This window comes from Rhipicephalus microplus, chromosome 5 (assembly GCF_043290135.1).
Source record: "Rhipicephalus microplus isolate Deutch F79 chromosome 5, USDA_Rmic, whole genome shotgun sequence".
NCBI classification, from domain to species: domain Eukaryota; kingdom Metazoa; phylum Arthropoda; class Arachnida; order Ixodida; family Ixodidae; genus Rhipicephalus; species Rhipicephalus microplus.
Genome location: NC_134704.1, coordinates 140774231 through 140794305, shown reverse-complemented (window position 1 = coordinate 140794305; position 20075 = coordinate 140774231). Strand labels below are relative to the sequence as shown.

The window sequence follows — 20075 nt, the reverse complement described above, 5'->3', positions numbered from 1 at the left end:
GAAGCAAGATTTTCGCAACTACCAGCAGGCAAGAAGATGTAACTGTGCATGCGCAGACTAGCATCTCGTATGGTGAAAATCGCTGGTTTGGTAAAAAACAGAAATAAACGAAAATTTGAAACTGAACTCTTGCCAGGCGGCCACCTAATTTGAAGGTCTGCTGGAATGATCCCCTGGTGGTGAATAACAAATTTAGTGTGGCACTCTGAATATACAGAGCATGGGTTGAACTTCTAGCCATGCCAGTTGCATTACCACGAGAGTGAATGACAAGAATACCCATGTTTTAAGACTTGTGTGCATGATAAGGAACTCTAGACTCTAAGAACTACATACCAGAGTGCTGCAATATTTTTGGGAGAGTATTTTCTTGTCCCATCTTTCACTCTCATTCCCAGAGTAAATCACATTTTTTTTGAGGCAAAGTTTATCTATTCCCCCAGAAAGGTTTAAGGTACCTAACCTGAAAAGAGTAACCTCACCCGAAGTGCTCTTATGCCTTAGTTTTTTCATATCATAAGTAATGCCCATAATGTGTCTTGACATTTTCTAATTTAGATATGCATATTTGAGTGTTTCAGCACGCGCGACAACTAAACAGATTGTAATTCATGTGTTTGCTTTGTGTCTCGCAGGGTGGCAACGTCGATCTGACATGTTTCGCTGTAAACAAAGATTAGCGTAGCCAAAGTTTTGTGTGGCACTCGAACGGACTCGTTAAGGGGTTGTCCATTTATGTGTGTAAGAAACATCGCACTTCTGGACTACACACTGACACAATGTCGTTTTCGTCATCCTTGATACATTTTCGGTCATTCTTGTTCAACTCGTGTGACTAAAGCAACAATACTTCGCTGTAGCTTTGCCATACATTAGGCTTATTAGGAAGCATCCTCTCTGTTTAACGTTCATAGCGAGAAATATGAAATACAAAATAACAATAAAGAATTATCTGTTTCAATTTAGTTTCGAGAAGACCGATTCAATGAGCTGATATTATCTTATATAACTACATAAATACGCAGCGAGAAACACCGATTTTTTACTCAAGTCCCTCCGAGTGCACGAAAAGTCAATGAGAAGCGTTAAAAGCGCTGTTCTTTGTAGTATTTGTCTTTAATGCCACAACAAGAAATAAAATACTTTTTACTGCATATATGGTCGGGTATAAGTAGTGATAGTCCACTCGTGGTGTGCAGGCGCATCCACATATAGATTAGGAGCGTCAGTATAACCAGTTTTCACTCTGCAATGCTTTAGGAGTATGCGTGAATTCCATTCGCTCCAAGAGAAGTAGTGTATAAAGCAGTTTCACTCTCTCTTTTCATACAGAGTGAAAACGCATTTCACTTTATTCGATGCTTTGCGAAAGTAGAACACCACTTCGCGTTTCTATCACATTTGCAAAACCTTCCACAGTCTTTAGAGTGTACTTGATACGTAGTCCGCAATTACGGCGTGGGTCATTAACAAGGTTGTTGTGACCTAGAAAACACCTGCAGGTAATGTTATTGTTAAGGGTTCTTTCCTATGCGTAGCTGCATGAATACGCTTCCAGCATAGCCGTTAGGCAGCGTAGTCTCAATTCAGGCTCCCTTGTAATGAAGGTTCGGAAGTACTCTTTTTGTGTGGAAGGCATTCCCAAGATTAGAAATGCAATATTTCTACAAAGCATTTGTAATTACTAACAGAAACAATTATGTTTAGGTGCGCGTGGAAGGTGTGATGAAAATGGAGTCGTGAACAGCTACTCGCGCTATTTCGATTTCAGCATCACGTTGATGACACGCCATCACAAGCTGGGTCCTTTCTTCCAACGTAGGTTCACCGTACCGCAGCGTACTCTCATCAACTATTCTACGTCTTCAAGAAAGCGGGATATTACAAATGCTCAAGGACCGCTGGTGGAAGGTCAAGGACCCAGTGAGGCGATGTCCTGACGACCAGGCGGCGTCCAGGACCGACGCGGTGAGCGAGCTAGGCCTGCCCAAGGTGGGCGGCGTGTTCGTCGTACTGCTTGCCGGACTTGGTCTGGCTTGTCTCATCGCCTTCGCCGAGTTCTTCTTCAAGGCGCGTTCCTCACGCGAAAAGCGTCGCAATGCTTCGACAGGTGCCTCGACATCGGGACGACCGGTAGATGTGAGTGTCCTCAGCACTCTCTTTTGCTTTTCACGCAAGCGCGAACACTTAAGCTGCTCTGCTACCCTCATGTCATGAAGTTGTTTTGGTCTGGCTAGAATTTGTCTTTGTTTCTGTTCCCATTGTGGCATTTCATACTTGAAGGAGTACGTACAATATTATTTATTTAGGTTATTTGGTTCGTTCACGCTTTCAATCATTAGTTATTACTTGGTTAGTTATTCATTAGCCAGTCAGTCAGTCAATCAGTCCGTCAGTTCCAATCTTGAAGACTCCAGTTTAGGATTTTCATACTAGGGTTGGGAAAGGGTTTAAAATAGCATTTGTTCTTCAGCATCTCAAAACACGGGCATGCGAGCCAGAGAGAGAGAAAGAGAATAAGGATGAAAGAAAGGTAGGGAGTTTAACCATTGCTGAGTCTGGTATGCTACCTTGCACTGGAGAAGGGGTAAGGAGAATAAAAGTTAGATAGAAAAAAGGATAGAAAAGTCACTCATGCTGTCGACGAAACTTTATATATCTTAATTATATCTTAAGGTCTATGCTGCGCGTCACTCGCTAACCACATTTCCTTGCGACTAGTAGAGGTTTTTTAACCTTGCTGGGTTAGTTTGATTTAACTAATTATTGTAGCAATAGATTGGTGATCATGAAATAATAGTTACGTTGTGTGTATGAGTGATTTTTTGAGAGCTGTCACATTACGCATTGCTACCGTTTGTAGCTCCACACATAAAGCACCGATATGTAGGAGTGGCGTAATTTTTAGTGTTAAAACTACGATAAGAATATAAGACGTGAAATAGTGATAGTCTCCTAATTAATTCTGAGCACCTGGTGTGTTTAGAGTGCTCTTTCATAGGAACAGTGGTGTTATTTGAATTTCGCCCTCATTTAGACGTGGTCGTCATGACCTAAAATATAATCTGTGCCATTCACCTAATTCAAAGGTCTTGCAGGTATGTTGTCTTATTATCTTCCCTTGAGGAAACTGCGTATATCTTTTCCAGTTTAGTAATTTTGCAAATTTATGCCAATGACAACAAGAAAAAAAAACGGTAGTACCAGGTGACTGTCATAAGGAAACACCATTTTATTTTTTTCTTCCAATTTCTTTGCAGATCAGTGGCAAGTAACTCCTGTAGGTGGCCTCACAAAGTGAATAAATGAATTGTTCAAAAGTTTCTAGCACGGACAATGCTGCCAACGTCGACAAATAGAGCTGAATTGTATCCTTTAAAAACTGTCGACTGTATGCAACTGCCACATCATTTTTTTCAGGAAACTACGCGAGGCTCAAAGTACAAAAACGTTTAATAAATTTGTAAACATTCTGTATCTTTTGGTCTTTAGTGATTTTCTAGAATTGAAGTTATACAGATCGGAAGATTTATGTGGCCTCTGTCGGAAAATTGTCGCCTAACCATACCAGGAAATACGTTGTTATCATGAGAAGAGCTTACGTATATAAGAAAAATAAGTGACACCTAAGGATGGCCGCAAGTGAAGATTCGAAGTTCTCTCACAAAATATAATATTACAAAATATAACTACCGAAGCATCTAAGGAAGTCTAGGACTGGGCGTTGTGCTTTGTTTTGTAGTCTCTTATTCTGCCTGTGTCGGTGATGTTCAGTTGTTTGCGTGCTTTATCGATGAAAACTGCGTTTCTGTAACAACACTTCCTGCTTCGATTCATTACTAGATCCGCAAGCAGCTAGGAGTAGTAGCCTTGCTGGTGTCAAGATGGTTAAAGTATACTAACAGTATAAGCAAAACTCCCCGAAAATGTCGTGCATTTGTAGCCTTGTAGGCAAGTGTGCTCCGATTTGGGTGCCCGTTAAAAAACCCCAGGTGGTCGAAATTTCCGGAGCCCTTCACTAGAGCGTCTCTCATAATCACATGGTGAATTTGGGACGTTAAACCCCACATATCAATCAATCATTTGTAGCCTTGTTCATAACGCCCCAAACGTAAGGGTGTAAATGGGATGTTTTGAGGGTGTTTTATTGATGAACACCTCAAATTTAAAAATCGGAGCGTAAAAAGGTTGTTCATATGGGTGCTTTTAATGCGTACACCCCTTTTACACCCTTAAGGGTGTAAAATTTTTATAGTGCATAAATAGATCTTCACAGCCCGTTTACAACGATGCACTGACTATGAGACCACCTTACTGGACGATTCACGTACTTCAATATATTTTATGTATTCTCTGCTGCCCGCACGCTCTTGCTCACGCCTATATATTCAAACATTTGTTTCGTGGCAAAAAGAAAAAAATAAAGGTATCTTAGCCCGTACCACAAGTATAACGACAGGAAGAACGCGATAAGTGGCACTGAGACACATGGGGCCGGCTCGCGCACACCGGTAGACAATTTGGTGTTACTGTCTTTATGGCTCAATATTTTGTTTTCGTATGCGCGTGCTCCACTCTGTGTACAGATTTCATTGTTGTAATAGCTTCAAAATTACAACCTCTTCTCTCTTCAAGGTGATTATGCAAGATTATGCGTAATCTCCATGAAGAGGGTTGAAACCTTGCTGGTGGTTCCATATGAATAGTGACTCGTTGTTTTGCTCACCACTAGATGACGCGAAAAGAGGCAGTGATTGCTCTTGCTGACGCTGGAGCGAGCTGCAAGCAGCCGCCGAAGCGCGCAGACCACGCACTCACGCGTTTCTTTTCATAAAATTGACGGCTCTACACGTTATCGCGCACAGAGAAAAAATGCATTTTTACAAATGACTTACTAAAGCTGCAGAATTATATAAAAGCGTGTCATTGGTCTCATGAGATCGAGCTATGATTTTGAGGTCAGGTTCAACCAACGGAACAATGGATTTATTTTATCTGGTGCAGGTTAGCTTGTATAATTGCCATGAGAACATAAATAGGATTATCAGAGATAATAAAATTTTTTGAACTTACGTCGCGATGGCTGTTCCAGTTATGTGAAAGGCGGTGTTATTTATTGCGATGACAAATATATGAACACTCTCGGCTATATTTCGCCGCCGGCGTCGGCATGGGCGTCAATGTCTTGCACCGTAAATGTATACGTATCTATATATATGAAAACACAAGAACGAACAAAAAAAATCTCAGGAAAAAGACCGTGGCACGCGGAATCGAACGTGGGACCTGCGCGTCGTGAATGCGAGGCGTTAACCAGTACTTCTTTGGGCGAACAAACGGCAAGCTATTCATATCTACCACTTACCAATGTTAGCGGGCATCTCGGGGAGGAAGGGGGGACTATCGTGTTTTCAGCATTATCAGCAAGATGGCGCAGTGAGCGCGTGGTGGCGCACATCTCTCACGCGTACTTTGGCCCGCGTAGAGAATAAGAGGGTGTATGCTCGATCACACACCTTTATCTTGCAGTGGGAGAATCCTACGTCTTGGCTATCCTTTGGGTTCCATCAGAACGATTTTGTTGTAGTTACCGGGCGAACAAAGGTCACTGCAGTCGTCGCACAGCTTACGTTAGCGAAAAGGGCGCGCTTTTTCGACACAGCGAAGTGTTAACTGAACGTGTATTCGTGTCACTCTGTAACTGTGAGTACGTTTCGTGCGTCATTTGTGTGTGAGAAACGCGGGGCACGTTTCAATGGGCTTGCGATTCTGCGCGTGTCCTTCCAATTTGTTGCTATCGATTTCATTGCTTCGACTTTGCGGCAAAGCTGTGACTTTTTTACGTAGGCGTCCCAGTTTTTACAGCATATTGAGAATTGCGGAGCTGCAGTACACCGTCATGCTCTTCTTCGCTTTGACCTTCCCTGAGAAAAGCGCTTTTTTACTTCCATTTTGAAATTTCCACTACAAATGGTTTTCGGTAGTTTTATATTGTTTCATGTAATGAACGTGGCTTTATGATAAGCGGTCTAGTTTCCCCTCCCCGGGTGGGAGATGACGTGCATAGCCAGCAGTATTATACACGTGCTCGTCGCTAAACGGGCCGTGGTTCACTTACAGAAAAGTATTCGCGTTTCACCCTCAAATCGCGCCTCTCTACTCCAGTGGGCTTACACGCTCAATATATTATTCAATTCGATTCCATTCACTTTTTATTTCTTTCAGACTTGAAAGAGAGGGGACAGGGATAAAAGCTACCACACCTTGGCAGAGGTCCTGCCCCATTTACAAATGACAGCAACACATTGCTGAGAAAGTGTAAGCGACACATTAAAAACAAAGTAATACGCGATAACAATGCAGTTTAAATAAAAAACAAAACGTTTGTATGCATCATTATATTTTTATTGTACAGACAATAAAATATTTGCCTGTGAACGAAATTGCAGATTTTATGGATTTACATTTTTAAACCCGATACACAGGTATAAATAAGCAGGTTGATATACTCACGTGCATACGCCTTTTGGTAACATGTTCTACACAACTTAAACACGAAGGTAAGGTACGAAATAAAAAAATATACATTATTTACAGTAATGGGAATCTGTGTGACCTGACTGACGAAATTGTCTTATTTCTTGATTGTAGTTCCACAAAGGGTTAAAATCGGCCTTTGTAAGCTTATTAAGTATGGCTGGCACAGTATGTTTTAACAATTGTTCGTCATATTTGATTCGAGGTGCAGGGACATGCCACTTTTTCTTATGCCTAGTATGTCGAATATTGTGGTTTACATAGAAATCAGCCATCGAAAGTTTAATATAAATTTGGACTTTAGGTATGACTTGTAAGTTAAAATAGGCGATAATTGTATAAAAAGACACAGGTAGAATATGAAACTTTACGAACAGATCTGTCCGGCTCCTCCGCATTTCTGTCCGATGCTGCTTACCTACCAGTGGATACGTGGCTCTAAGGAACTCAGCAGGTTTGGATATCTGTCATGTATGAGTTGACAACTGTAACGCAATTAGTGAATGCTATACAGTAAGGCTCTATAGATAGTTTGGCTGTTTTATGGAAACATTGTAAGTATCGTTTTTCTAGATAAATATGTTTTTGCAAGGAGCACTCCAATCTGGGCAAGTAAACATCGAATCGTGGCCTCTTTGTGGACTTCTGCAATATAATGAAGTTGAGAGTTACGATTCCCAAACTACAGGAGGAAAACAAACTTCAACAAGATAAAATTCAGCGAGCTTACTGATAGTTGTTTTCAAAAAAATTTTTTTCTCGCTCTTCTAGCTTTCGCCGCGACTCTGCTGCGTCTTCCGCGCAGGCCTGGCGTTTTTTTTAATGGTACGCAAAAACGTGACGCATTCTAATTTCTTAAAATACATTTTAACACAACAGCTATTTATCCTGGCCATCATATATTCGATGCAAAAAAAAGCGAAACTCCCCACCAGTATGACGACACCACTTGTTTCTTGGCAACCAGTTTCGAAGACTTCAACTAACTTCGATTGCACGAATACTGCTACGCCACCAGCCCGCTTGCCTGGACACTCTCTCGGGCCACACATGACTTCAGGGCCAGGTGCGCATGCGCACTTTCTTTCCGTATAATGGCGGCATGCGGTAGCGACGTCCAATTATGGGGAGACCGAAGCCAAACAAGCCGCTACACTGGGAATCGCAGCGCGCTTCCAAGCGAGACTACTGCGTTCGACTACTTTAGCGAGGAATCGCGTTTCCAAGTGAGACTACTGGGCTCGACTCATTTAGCGTGGTAGCACGCTTCTAAGCGAGACTACTGGACTCGACTGGTTCAGCATGGTAGCGCGTTTCGAAGTGAGACTACTGGGCTCGACTCGTTTAGAGTGGTAGCGCGCTTCCAAGCGAGACTGCTAGACTCGACTGGTTTAGTGTGATCATCGACGTAAAACAGCCGAAACAGCGAGATTCAACTGTGACTAACTGTGCTTGAACTTGGCATCACAAGACATATATTTCTGTACCTTAAAACTACTTAGGCTAACTTTGGTTCATTTGGCATCACCTCGTATGCCAAGACCAGACAAGAACCGAGTAGCGTCACTACGCCTTGGTCCTTGAGGGCAAGCTACGCACAGTTTTTTAGGGGCGAAGCTCCTTAGGGCGTGGGCTGTGCGTCCCCTGTAGCCTGTATGTAGCCACCTCTAGTTTAGTTCTTGCAGTGTTCACTAGATGGCGGTACCGTCCCCTGTATGTAGCCACCTCTAGTTTAGTTCTTGCAGTGTTCACTAGATGGCGACGTCGTCGTCTGCAAAGCCTTGTAGAATGAAGCGTGCGTTGTTTCGTTCGATGCGCGCGCGCGCATGTGTGTGTGTGTGTGTGTGTGTGCGTGTGTGTGTGTGTGTGCGTGTGTGTGTGCGTGTGTGTGTGTGTGTGTGTGCGTGCGTGTGTGTGTGTGTGTGCGTGCGTGCGTGTGTGTGTGTGTGCGTGCGTGCGTGTGTGTGTGCGTGTGTGTGTGCGTGTGTGTGTGTGCGTGTGTGTGTGTGCGTGTGCGTGTGTGTGTGTGCGTGTGTGTGTGTGTGCGTGTGCGTGTGTGTGTGTGCGTGCGTGTGTGTGTGTGTGTGTGTGTGTGTGCGCACAGGGGATGCCACAGGGGATGCGAGATGGGAAAGGGCGGTACTTGGAGTGTTCACTAGATGGACGCACAAACGAATGGACGGACAGACAGACTAGCAGACGGACGGAAGGATGGATAGACGCGCGGACGTACGGTCGGATAGACAAACGAACAGACAGACAGAAGGATGGATGGACGGACGCACGGACGGACGGAAGGATGGATAGACGCGCGGACGTACGGTCGGATGGACAAACGAACAGACAGACAGAAGGATGGATGGACGGACGCACGGACGGACGCATGGACAGATGGACGCACGGATGGTCGCACGGACGGGCTGGCGGACGCTTCGCCCCACTCATCATCATTTACTCCGTGGATATGCTGTGATTTTTTTCCTTGAATTTTAAATAGTATATGAAGAATCTGCCAACTCATCCGAAATTGTTTACTTGGCTTGGATAGACAGAAAATACAGAAACGTAGGAGAAATAGGGAGCAAAGAGGCTGACGATTGCACCTGACAGGGCACAATGCCTTCCGTTAATGCCGGAAAAGCAGCAGTGGGCACCTCCTCAACAGAATTAGATTGGTCTTATTCACTGCGAATGCCCAATTCGATGCCGATATTTCAGGCAGAATTAATGGAAGTGTTTCTGGCCATGCGCAAGCTCGCAACATATATCTATTGGGTTGTTATACTGACCGATTCGTAGTCAGTTTGCACTGCTCTGACAGCACTAAAGACATCACCTTGTTTGTCAGAATTTCATACGTATATGCCAAATCACGTTCATGTTATCCTATTGGTTTGGAAGCCAGGTTACACTTAACTAAAACTAAATTAGGCGGCTGACACACTGGCGGGAGAATGAATTCAGGACCCCGTCCTGAATATTGTAAGACCCTGCTGCTTATATACAATCACGCGATTCTGAAATTTCTGTATACGGCAGGAACACACCAGCTTCTCTGTTCTAAATGGCGTAGATTTTCAACTCCTTAAGTTTCGCTTGTACAGCGCCTGGTGTGCAATATTACAACCCGAAGTGACATTCACAAAATTGCGATGCACGATTCTACCTTTAAACTTTTGAGTATACAGACTTTGTTTTGTTTCTGCCCCTCATTGTCACTATTGCACACAAACAGAAACGATGAAGCACGTTTTAAAAATGTCGCAGGTATCGAAATTTACGGCAACAATTTCTAATACCAGCTTTCCAAAAACACGAGCTTGCGGTGTCTACAACAGTATGGCTCTTTCTAGGGGCTTCGGCACTAGGTCATTGCAACAGAGACACATGTGGGGCGATATACAACTATATAGAATTTAGAAAATTGAAATTGCTCCAGCCACAGTTCAAAAAGAGCCCGACGTTTCGGGACCGACTCGGTCCCTTCCTCAGGGGGTGACTGTCTTGGTCATGGAAGTGTCGTCGCGTCGTGTTCTCTCACCACGGCTCCGGCTTTCCCTTTCCACCACCTTTCGGAGACCGTGAACGTACACCGAAGGCATTGTTCCCAGCGAGCGGTTCACGTTGGCAGGCGTATGCTGAATGTGCCAAGACTCGAGCAAGAGCCTCTTTCCCAAATTCCGTTCTGTTTCAATAACAGAAGCGCCGTCTAAGTCAAATTTATGGTCGTGCTTCTCGCAGTGCTCCGCCAGAGCGCTACGTTGCACTTCCATCTTCCTGACGTCGTTCTTGTGTTGGCGCATTCTTTCCGGGAAACACTTGCTGTCGCCTATGTAGCAGGCTGGACACCCAGAACACGACACTTTGTAGACAACGCCCGGGTGTAGCTCCCTCGGAGGTCGGTCTTTCGGCCGCGGTAGCAAGCGAGTGAGCGTCGAAACAGGTTTATGGATTACCGTGACCCCGGCTTTTCCTAGGACTCTCGAGAGCTGTTCACTTATGCCCGGCACATATGGAATGGCGACGCGGTTGTTTGGCGACTTCGTTTCTCTCGTGTGCGGTGGTGTGGCCAGGGCGGAAAGGGGGTCGGGCGGTGTGTCGCTTGCAGGTGTCTTTCCGCGGTGCGGTGGTTGTCGTCTCGACAAACGGCGTGACGCCCGGCGGATGAACGCTTCTGTGTAGCCATTCCTTCGTAGCTCGGCGACAATCCTCTTTTCTTCTTTCTTCCTCTCACCTTCCGACGTGCAGATTACTCGTGCACGTGAGAGGAGTGCCGAAACCACTGAAGCTTTGTGGGCAGTTGGATGACAGGACGAAAAATGCAAATACCTGCCGGTGTGAGTTGGCTTTCTATACACCGAAAAGGTCATGCGCTCGCCCTGTCGTCTGACTAAAACATCGAGAAACGGAAGCGCCCCGTCTCGCTCTCGTTCCACCGTGAACTGTATCGCTTGGTCGATGGAGTTTAGATGTTCGAGGAAGCTGTCTACTGCTGCCTTCTTTATTATGCAAAAACAGTCATCCACGTACCTCACAAATACTTTCGGCCTGTCAATAAAGGAGCCCAGTGCCGTCTCTTCTATGTGTTCCATTGTGAGGTTCGCAGCCGTAACTGAGATCGCCGCTCCCATCGCGGTCCCGCTGGCTTGTCTGTAGAAGCTCCCGTTGACGCTGAAATACGTCCCCTTGAGGCAGTATTGCAGTAGGCGACACAGTTCGTCGACGCCCAGGCAGGTTCTTTCATCCAAGAGCTCGTCTTGGTTCAACGCTGCTCGTGCGCTAGATACCGCTAGTGCTACGGGCACACTGGTGAACAGGGATACGACGTCGAACGAGACGAAGCACTCATCGCTGCTCACGGTCACATCTCTCATGCGCTCCACGAAGTGGCTGGCGTCGCGTATGTGGGTTGGTGTTTGCCCCACGAGCGGCGCGAGAGTCCGGTGGAGATACTTGGACAGCGCCCGGAGTGAAGATGTTGTAAAATCCACGATAGGACGGAGCGGAACTGTGGGCTTGTGGGTCTTGGGAAGCCCGTAAAATCCTGGTGCAGAGCCGTTCCGGCAGATGAGCTGGAGGTATATGTTTCTCGCCTTCGGGTGCGCTTTAAAGATATCCGCCAGGAGCTTGTTCATTTCCCTTTGGACACTTGGTGTGGGGTCCTTCGTCAGCTCCTCGTAGGCCGGACTGTCCAGCAGGTCTCGCACTTTGTCGTTGTATGCCTCCCTGTCGAGCAGGACCACTGCGTTCCCTTTGTCGGCCGGGAGGATGACAACCTTATCATCATTTCGGAGCGCATGGATCGCCTTACACTCCTCTCTCGACAGGTTGTGCTCACGGCGCTTTCCTATTTTTGATAGTACGCCGATAGCCTTGAGACGCACGTTCTCCCGAATGCCGCTGTCGAGTCGCCTTATGCCTTCCTCCGTAGCCGCGATGATCTTCGGCAGTGACGGACGTGTTTACGTTTAACTATATAGAAGAACCAAAACGGCTACCATGCTAATCTCACAGGTACATATATACTCCTTACTTATTTTTGTGATTAGTTTAATTCATATAGTCTTTACTGTATTCATTTTTATTATTTTAGTTTTTTATTTCTTTCATTCGTAAACTATTATTCACTTCCTGTTAGCACAACTAAGCTTTTTGTTTATATAAAAATTAGGCATCACAGTCCTTATTTCTTCCTTTTCCCCGACATCCCACTGCCGCGCGATTCACGGCCGATACTTCGTGGTGGTTTGAGCCATTCCTCTTGGGTCCAACCGACCAACCGACCGACCGACCGACCGACCGACTGACCGACCAACAATGCCTGCGTGCTCTTTCAGGAAGAAAAGCATGGAGCAAAGAAAGATGAAAGAAGCAACAGAGAGGAAGAAAAAACCTAATAATGGAGGTGTTAACACCAATAAGCAATCAAAAGTTTCCGAACAACGCAGTGTCATCTTCAAGCCCGCAATTTTGTAATACGTGCATGCGAAATTGATCCGATAGCTTTTGCAGACATCTTCCACAAATAAATAACATAACATCACTTGCAGCAACGTTTGCACCGGATCATACGATTACACGTAATAGTTGCCTGTTTACTTATACGCGAAGACTCACCCTATTTCTGTATTTATCCAGCCTACCACTGCCGCGCAGGTGAGAGTGTTACAAAGAAGGGTTGAGTTGCTGTCACCTGCGAAACCACAAGATGAAAAAAGAGAACAGAATTGACGTCAAGTAAACCCGGCAAGAAGAAGAAATGAAGCGTGCTAGCTTTTTAAGCAGCGGCCTCGTTCTAGCTACTCGCATTTTACTCTAGCACGAAAGTGTGAAAATCTCGATACTGCGAGTCAGCGATACATGAGGTGCGAAACGAAGCTTGAAGCGCACTCCGTGCTTCTGGCTATTTTTGCCTACGTCTACACCTGTTTTGATTTGATTGTTCATTCTTTCCCTTCTTATTTTGACACTTAAGTCTTTTTTTTTTCGTGCTTCCTGTTCCAGAGCTGCTTACATAGCTTTTGTTTGTAGGGAAACTTCTTACGCGTATAATTTTGCCACCCTTGTTTCCTTCTTTCATCACTCGCACACTTCGTTGGTCTCGCATTGACTAATATTTTTCTATTCTCATTGCTTCAGTTTACTGCTTCTTTTGATTATACTGTTCTGCTTCCCTCGTTCGGTGTATGAAATCACCTTTCCTATAAAAAAGCAACAAATAAATAAAGCTTCTGACTTCTACAAACTGCAATAAATATAGGTTGCTTTTTTACAGCTTTTAGTAACTTCGCGTTCATATTATGCACTTCCTGGCTGGCTTGCTAGCTCCCTTGCTGGAGTATTCAAAAAGCGTTCTTGCAGCCAAAAAGCATAACGTATTCTTCAGTATATTTTATTGTATGACGATAACGTGTTTCATAGAAGTTGTCGAGTTACACAACATTAAAAACTTTCTTCCTTCTACATACGCATCTTAAAAAGAGAAACGGAAGTGGTGTCTCCTTCCTATTATTTTTGCAACCAGAGAGCTTTGCAAGTCGACTGCTGACTTCCTCGAGTCTGTACCATTGTCCGATTTGAGTTTTTCTATCATTTTATGTGGAATTTCTTGTCTGTTCAACATGAACATGAACCTTTTTTTTTCTCGCCAAGTTGCCTGCAGAACTTTGTAGCTTGACGAAGCTAATGCAAACGCCAAAGAATGATACTTAAGTGTTAATCTATAGAGCAGTGAGACGTAGTTGCGCTGCGGAAAGGCAACCAACGAGGATAACGGATGATGAAATGACACGGAAGTCTACAGAGGGTCACATTGTGTGCTTTTACTGAGGGCTGTCATCTGTAAGCATTCATTAGGGTGTCTGAAAGAGGTTTTTCGAAAACGAGAAATTGGAGTGTTGGCGTACGGACATGTGTATATTGGAGGCTCGAGTATGGATCATAATCAGTAGATATAATGTTCCCCTTTACGTGCAAATGTGCATGTCACTGACTGCCTTCCCGTTGGTCTCATAACTTAATGTTCAGAGTTTCTGCATAGATAAAGCGTAGTTGAATGCTCTTTAGTTTGTAATATACACAGCTTTACCATTGGTGAGGCGTGAGGAGGAAAATGATTGAGCGCAAGTGGAGAAAAGCAATGTATGTGGTCTTTAGATCCTGCGTTCCTTATTACCCTAATATGTTTTGCATGAGTCTTGATGCAGAAAAATTACAAGGCATATTCCTGTCAACTGTCGCCACGATATCATATTCGGAAGAATCTCTCCGGGTCTCATACAGTTTAGGAAAACGGTTTCATGCATTCAGTAATTATTTTCTCAGGGTTGCAACCTTTACTACAAGATATGGTGGTCTGATATGGCCAAATTGTCATAAGACTGCTGTCCTCTCAATCGATGAGAGAGTTTGAATCGGTGGCATGTTCGGCTGTTTTATCTGTAAATACTTGGGGAGGGGTCAGTGTTCTCGGCTTCCTATAGTAGAGGTGAATGCTTCATTGTGCTAATAAACACGTTCAACACCACGAAAAATATAAAAGCTTTCGCAGGTCTGTATAAGCTCACCAATCACGATGAGTACTCATCCATGTGCACCTGACACATAAACCGGGTACTAGTGTGACCGCTAAAAAATCGATGGTAAAACAAATCAATCCTGGTATTTCGCAAATAGCAGTTGAACCCAACGCTAATGAAGTATAATTGCGTCTCGTGCTTTTTTTGTGCGCATACACCAGTATTTATCACCGTTATTTTAACTAGGAGGTATTTTATAAAACAAAACTCGCCAAATTGTTTCAGTTTTTAAGCAGTAGTAGATTGGCCATCCACATACTTTTTACCAATTTCACTGCCTGCTGCTGAATTTCACTGCTGAAGATATGTTATCTGCCTTATTCAATATGGGCAAAATAATCTGTATTCATGTGTTTGCTCGAAAATAAAGTGACCTCAAGACATGTTTGGAAAACAGAAGGTGTCCTAGCGAATATAAATACTCTGTCGTTTTAACAAACGCCAAATATGGCTGGAGAGCTGCATTCAGCGGAATACAAGACCGAATTCCAAAAAGATGTTTACAGTCCTTTCAGTTCTACCAATCACATTTCTAGTGTTCAGGTCGTCAATAAATTGGTACTTGTACATAACGTTCTTTACCAATTCACCCGAGAAATAATCCCTTGACTTGAATAATTGAGAACAAAAACAACCTCAACAGTACGATTATAGGCTCCTACACGTAATTTCCAGTTTTTTTCAGCGATAGAACCACCAATTCTGCCAAGTACGATTTGCGAAGTACGATCGAACCATTTTGTCGTCATATATCACACTTCCCGTATAGCTGTCTTGTTCAGGCGCCTTAACGAGCGATAATGGGGCCAGAAGACCGAGCGATCGAATGGGCTTTGTCAATGCAGCACGGTTCACAAGCGCTTTGACATGATTGGAGAGACGAAGCAGCCGATACACATCTTAAGAGGAAGATAGGCACTCGGCGTGCACCTGTTTGCATTCTTTGCGGCACTCGTTCACATTCGCTTCAAAACTGCGTTTATTTCAGTGCTCTGTATGAGCTCCAACTTGTGAGTCTTGAGAGAAAAGAAAAAAAGGGGTAAAAAAAACGGGACCATTTTCCTATATAGGAATCGGTACAACACAAAACTGAACTGTGTATTTACATAAATAGTTGAGCGTTTATTCTTCACTGTTCAGCAACGGCAACAAATTACAAAGTCGCGTTAAGAACAGGGAGCAGCTCCGGAACGGCAAGCAGGAAGAAGAGTAGTATGGAAGTGAACCAGATGCAAGTTTGGTTGGTTACCCTGCACTGGGGGAAAGGACGAAATTATTGAAGAAAATGAAGTCACAAAAAAGAATTGTCATAGTACATGGGCGCCTGTTCAATGAAAGCGTACAGGTGGTAACCCTATTCGTTGGATTTCGGAAACACTGCAGTGATTGCGTCACTTTGATGGCCTGCGACACGTAGAGCCACGAGAAGAAGGTCTACGGCCCAGTTTGTTCAGTGTATTGCGTAGAACGTTGCGTTCACTCACAAAATGATCACAGCAATGCAGTAGACGTTCTATTTTGTCACTAACTCATCAGTCTCATCTTAGGGTGTCTTCGATTCTTAGGCGACACGAGTTCTTCTAGAGCGTTACTTTTAACCACAGGTGGCAGAGAAATGTTGCGTCACGGCAGGGCGGGTTCAATGGCTCTTAAGCGTCTGTGATGGGTGCTATTTTGTAGGTGGTGGTTCCTGACATTGGGTTTGCTCTTCTAAGTTTTTGACATCGCGTAAGCAAGCGACGGAACACCCTTGTCACGTTTGTTCTTGACAAGGGTATTTGGGGCTGTTTGGGTGTTGTTGTGGGTGAATGAGAATCATCATTATTGGCATCACTCCCTACAATGCCACAATGAGGCGGGAATCAGTGAAACATAACGTGTGCTCCTTTTTAAAAGTTGATGAAGACTTCTCTCATTTCGCTTGCTATCTAATGGTGTGCCCTTCATCGCAACGATGATTGCAAACTCTGAAGGGATGCCTTAGATTTACAGAAGACAGCCAATTTTTATGCGTGGCTTACGCAATACATAGCAGTACCACGGCCGCTGGATAGAAAACGAGGTGCAGCCTTCTGAGTCATGTCTGTGCTCGTGTCGGTGCGAAGTGCCTTTCGCACAGAAACGCTCAACCCGTTTTTGTTTTGCCACTGTCCCGTCTTTTTAGCTGTCCTAATGAGTCTGTCTATATCAACATTCTTGTGTCATGGAATTTAAGAAAAGGGTAAAGCTGCGATAATATTTCTGAGTTTTGAATGAAACGTTAAACCCCACGTATTAATCAATTTGTTTTGAATGAAATAGTTTTTATTAACCTTCGCGTTATTGTCGGCTCACCCGCAACGAAACACTTCGAAGAAAATTGCGTGAAATTTAGTTGCGTCAAATCGTAAACCATGAAAAAGGGTACACAATTTTTTAATACAGCGATGCGTTCGATATTGTTAATATTCATGTTGCGTGTTTACTGTCCTGAATATTTCGCAGTGAGGACAAGAACGTATGCTTGTTTTTTTGTTGTCGCATACGCGTACAGAAAAAATAGTAGGCATCCACCTGTGACCCTAAAAAGCTAGCTTTTATTTTTGTCCGACCTTAACAAATTTTTGTGACTTTCGCTGTTTATTATTCAACTTTTGCGGTTTTTAAATTAACACAATTTTTGCAAAAAAAAACCGTAAACACTTGCATTATCAGACAAAAAAAAACACCGTATGCAAGTAAAGGCGCATCCGTAATTTAAAAACTCATATAAACCTAGAGATACTTATGGCTGGGTTTCGCCGCCGTGCCTTTAAATAAAGGAGGAGCTTCGCAGAAAGACCGCTCTTTTTAACAATTTGGATTTGATAGGAAGGCCATTACCACTGAAAATTTTCATGTCCAAATTATAAAAAAAAGTTGAAATCGTTTTTGGCTCTGGCAATCCTATTTCTATTGTGCATGTAGCCAATGCATTCGCACTTGTACAAATAATCTAATGTGAACTTGCAGCTGGGCGAGTTATTGAGTACACAACGTCCTGTCTTCATTCATGTGGCCGTCAGCGCAAACACAATGATGTTTTGAAGATAACTTTTCTTGCCTTTTCACTCCAGAAATGGTTCACGGGCTTGAATGCTGGAAACGAAAACAGCTTGTACAGTACAATCATATGATGATTTTTTTAATAAATGTACGTATGTAAGGTATGACACCTGTAGACGTATGACACCAATTCTTTCGCAGAGAGGCATAGAAAGTAGCTGCAAACTGACCTTCCCCTTCAGAGCTGAGTCAACGACGCTGTGAGAGTAATCGCAGTACTCATTAGTACAAATGTGGTCGTTCAGTAAATGTTGTCGTACATTGTCATATGTCATATGATGATCCTTGTAATTTCATTTAACCCTTAATAAATTTCCTTGTAATTTCCTTTAATACCTGTAACATTCGGCCGTCCTGAAACGCTTCACGTCCTCGTTAATGCTCTGACCAAATGTCAATGACCAACTTAACATGCAACTTTTTTGCTTTCCAACTATACCAACTACCTCCTCCCTGCCTTTCTTTTCATCTATATCTTTCTCTTGTAATTTCCAGTTCTTTTCAGTGAAAGCGACATTGCTACAATCTATGCTGCAAGATCCAAAAGGACATTATTGCCTGGTCGCAGACATCTGTGAGGTATAATGGCACCGTTTTGTCGCCATATATCGCACCTATCCTATAGCTGTCGAGTTCAGGCCCCTAACGAGCGATAACGGTTTCATAAGGCCGTGTGATCAAGTGTGCTTTGTCGATGCGGCATGGGTCATAAGTGCTTCAAGACAATCGGACAGATGAGGCAGCCGAGAGACATCTAAAGACGAAGATAGGTACTCGGCATGCACATGTGGGCGATCTATGCTACGCTCTATCACATTTGCTTGAAAACTGCGTGTACAGCGGTGCTCTGGTGAGCTCTAACTCACGGGTCTTGGGAGAAAGAAAAACGGGTAGACTAAAATAATGGGCAATAAGAACACAAAAGTGCGCTACAATCACGTGCATCCAACTGAGAACGGCATGACAGCACTATGAAGTGAACAGGGCTAAACAGGATTAAGTGAGATGAAAATTCAAAGAACATTTTAGCAATTCTCGCAAGTTGTAAACACACAGCCATTACCAAGAACAAGTGGAAAAAATTCTGCTGTCTACAAACGCTGCTATAATACTTCTTTTGAATTACTTCGGCTTCGTTGCTCTATCGACGGGAGTACAGACGAAGCAGCACTCGCTGTTCAGCTTCAGGTAAATGCACTTACATTCTCGCCATATTTCGTTTAGTTTATCTACGGTCTCTCTTCTATGGCAGGCATCTACTAAAGGATGGTAAACCTTACGTGATACAGAGATGGCATAGGCACAATTTCTTGTAGGATGACTGTCTATCAAAAAACTCACACGCGGTACTTTGTTTAGGAGGGTGTGAAAATTTAGGTCTTGCTTTAAATTAGCACTGCTCTGTGGGGACATGAAGAATGGAACCACTCATGGAGACTTGAAAGAAAAACAAATCAACAATCGAGATAGCGAGCGAAATAATTATAATGTTGTCTCCACGACACAAGACGAGACCTCGTAATAAAAAGGTTCATTTATTCACCCAGAAGAATCCACGTGACACAGGCTATACTCAAACGCTACACAGAGAAAACGCAAGTAAATCTCTTCTTCTACGTCGTCGTCTTTTTTTTTTCTACAACAGACACGTGCATGTCGTGAACGCGCTAGCAATTTACCAACATTCGGCCGTCCTGAAACGCTTCACGTCCTTGATCATGCTCTCTCGAAAATGTCAATGACCAACTTGACATGCAACTTTTTTGCTTTCCAACTATACCAACTACCCAAGATAAATAACACATGATAGAAACAAGATAAACAAGAAGGAAAGAAAAAGCAATCAGAACACTATTCCATAGCATGAACAAGCAATAGGTTCAGCGCAACACAGAAAACGTAACCAGTTGCAGAGATTAAACTCCGAATAAAAGTAATATCGACCGGCCATCTTGACTGCCTCGACACTGCGGAAGGCCACAAAAAACAAGAAACGCATTTCGTGCCGTAGAGAAACCGTTTGTCACTAAAGTTATGTGCACCCAAAGAAAATCGAAGCCATGGCACAATCTCGTAGTCTGGTCGGTAATGTGCGTTCGTGTTACGGCAGTTGACGTACTGGGGTTTTTTGTTGGGACTCTTATGATGCGACATTGCCATATTGTGATGCTCTTGACGTAAGACACCAATTCTTTCGCAGAAAGGCGTAGAAAGCAGCTGCAAACAGACCTTCCCCTTCAGAGCTGAATCAACGACGCTGTGATAGTAATCGCAGGACTCTTTAGTACAATTGTGGTCGTTCAGTAAATGTTGTCGTACATTGTCGTTTATTTCTCGAGGTAGTTGGCAAGTGATTTCAGTATCGGTCATCTGCTG

At 43.8% G+C, this 20075-nt stretch overlaps 1 protein-coding gene across 1 annotated transcript in view; it reads left to right on the top strand.

Moving 5' to 3' along the window:
* The window catches only part of LOC119185398 (glutamate receptor ionotropic, kainate 2-like), a 135142-nt gene extending 131867 nt beyond the window's left edge, over nucleotides 1–3275 (top strand). The window contains exons 14-15 of the mRNA XM_075894627.1: nucleotides 1823–2139; nucleotides 3261–3275. Of these exons, the coding sequence (XP_075750742.1) occupies nucleotides 1823–2139; nucleotides 3261–3275 (332 nt within the window). The remainder of the gene's footprint in view (nucleotides 1–1822; nucleotides 2140–3260) is intronic.
* Nucleotides 3276–20075: the final 16800 nt, after the last annotated feature.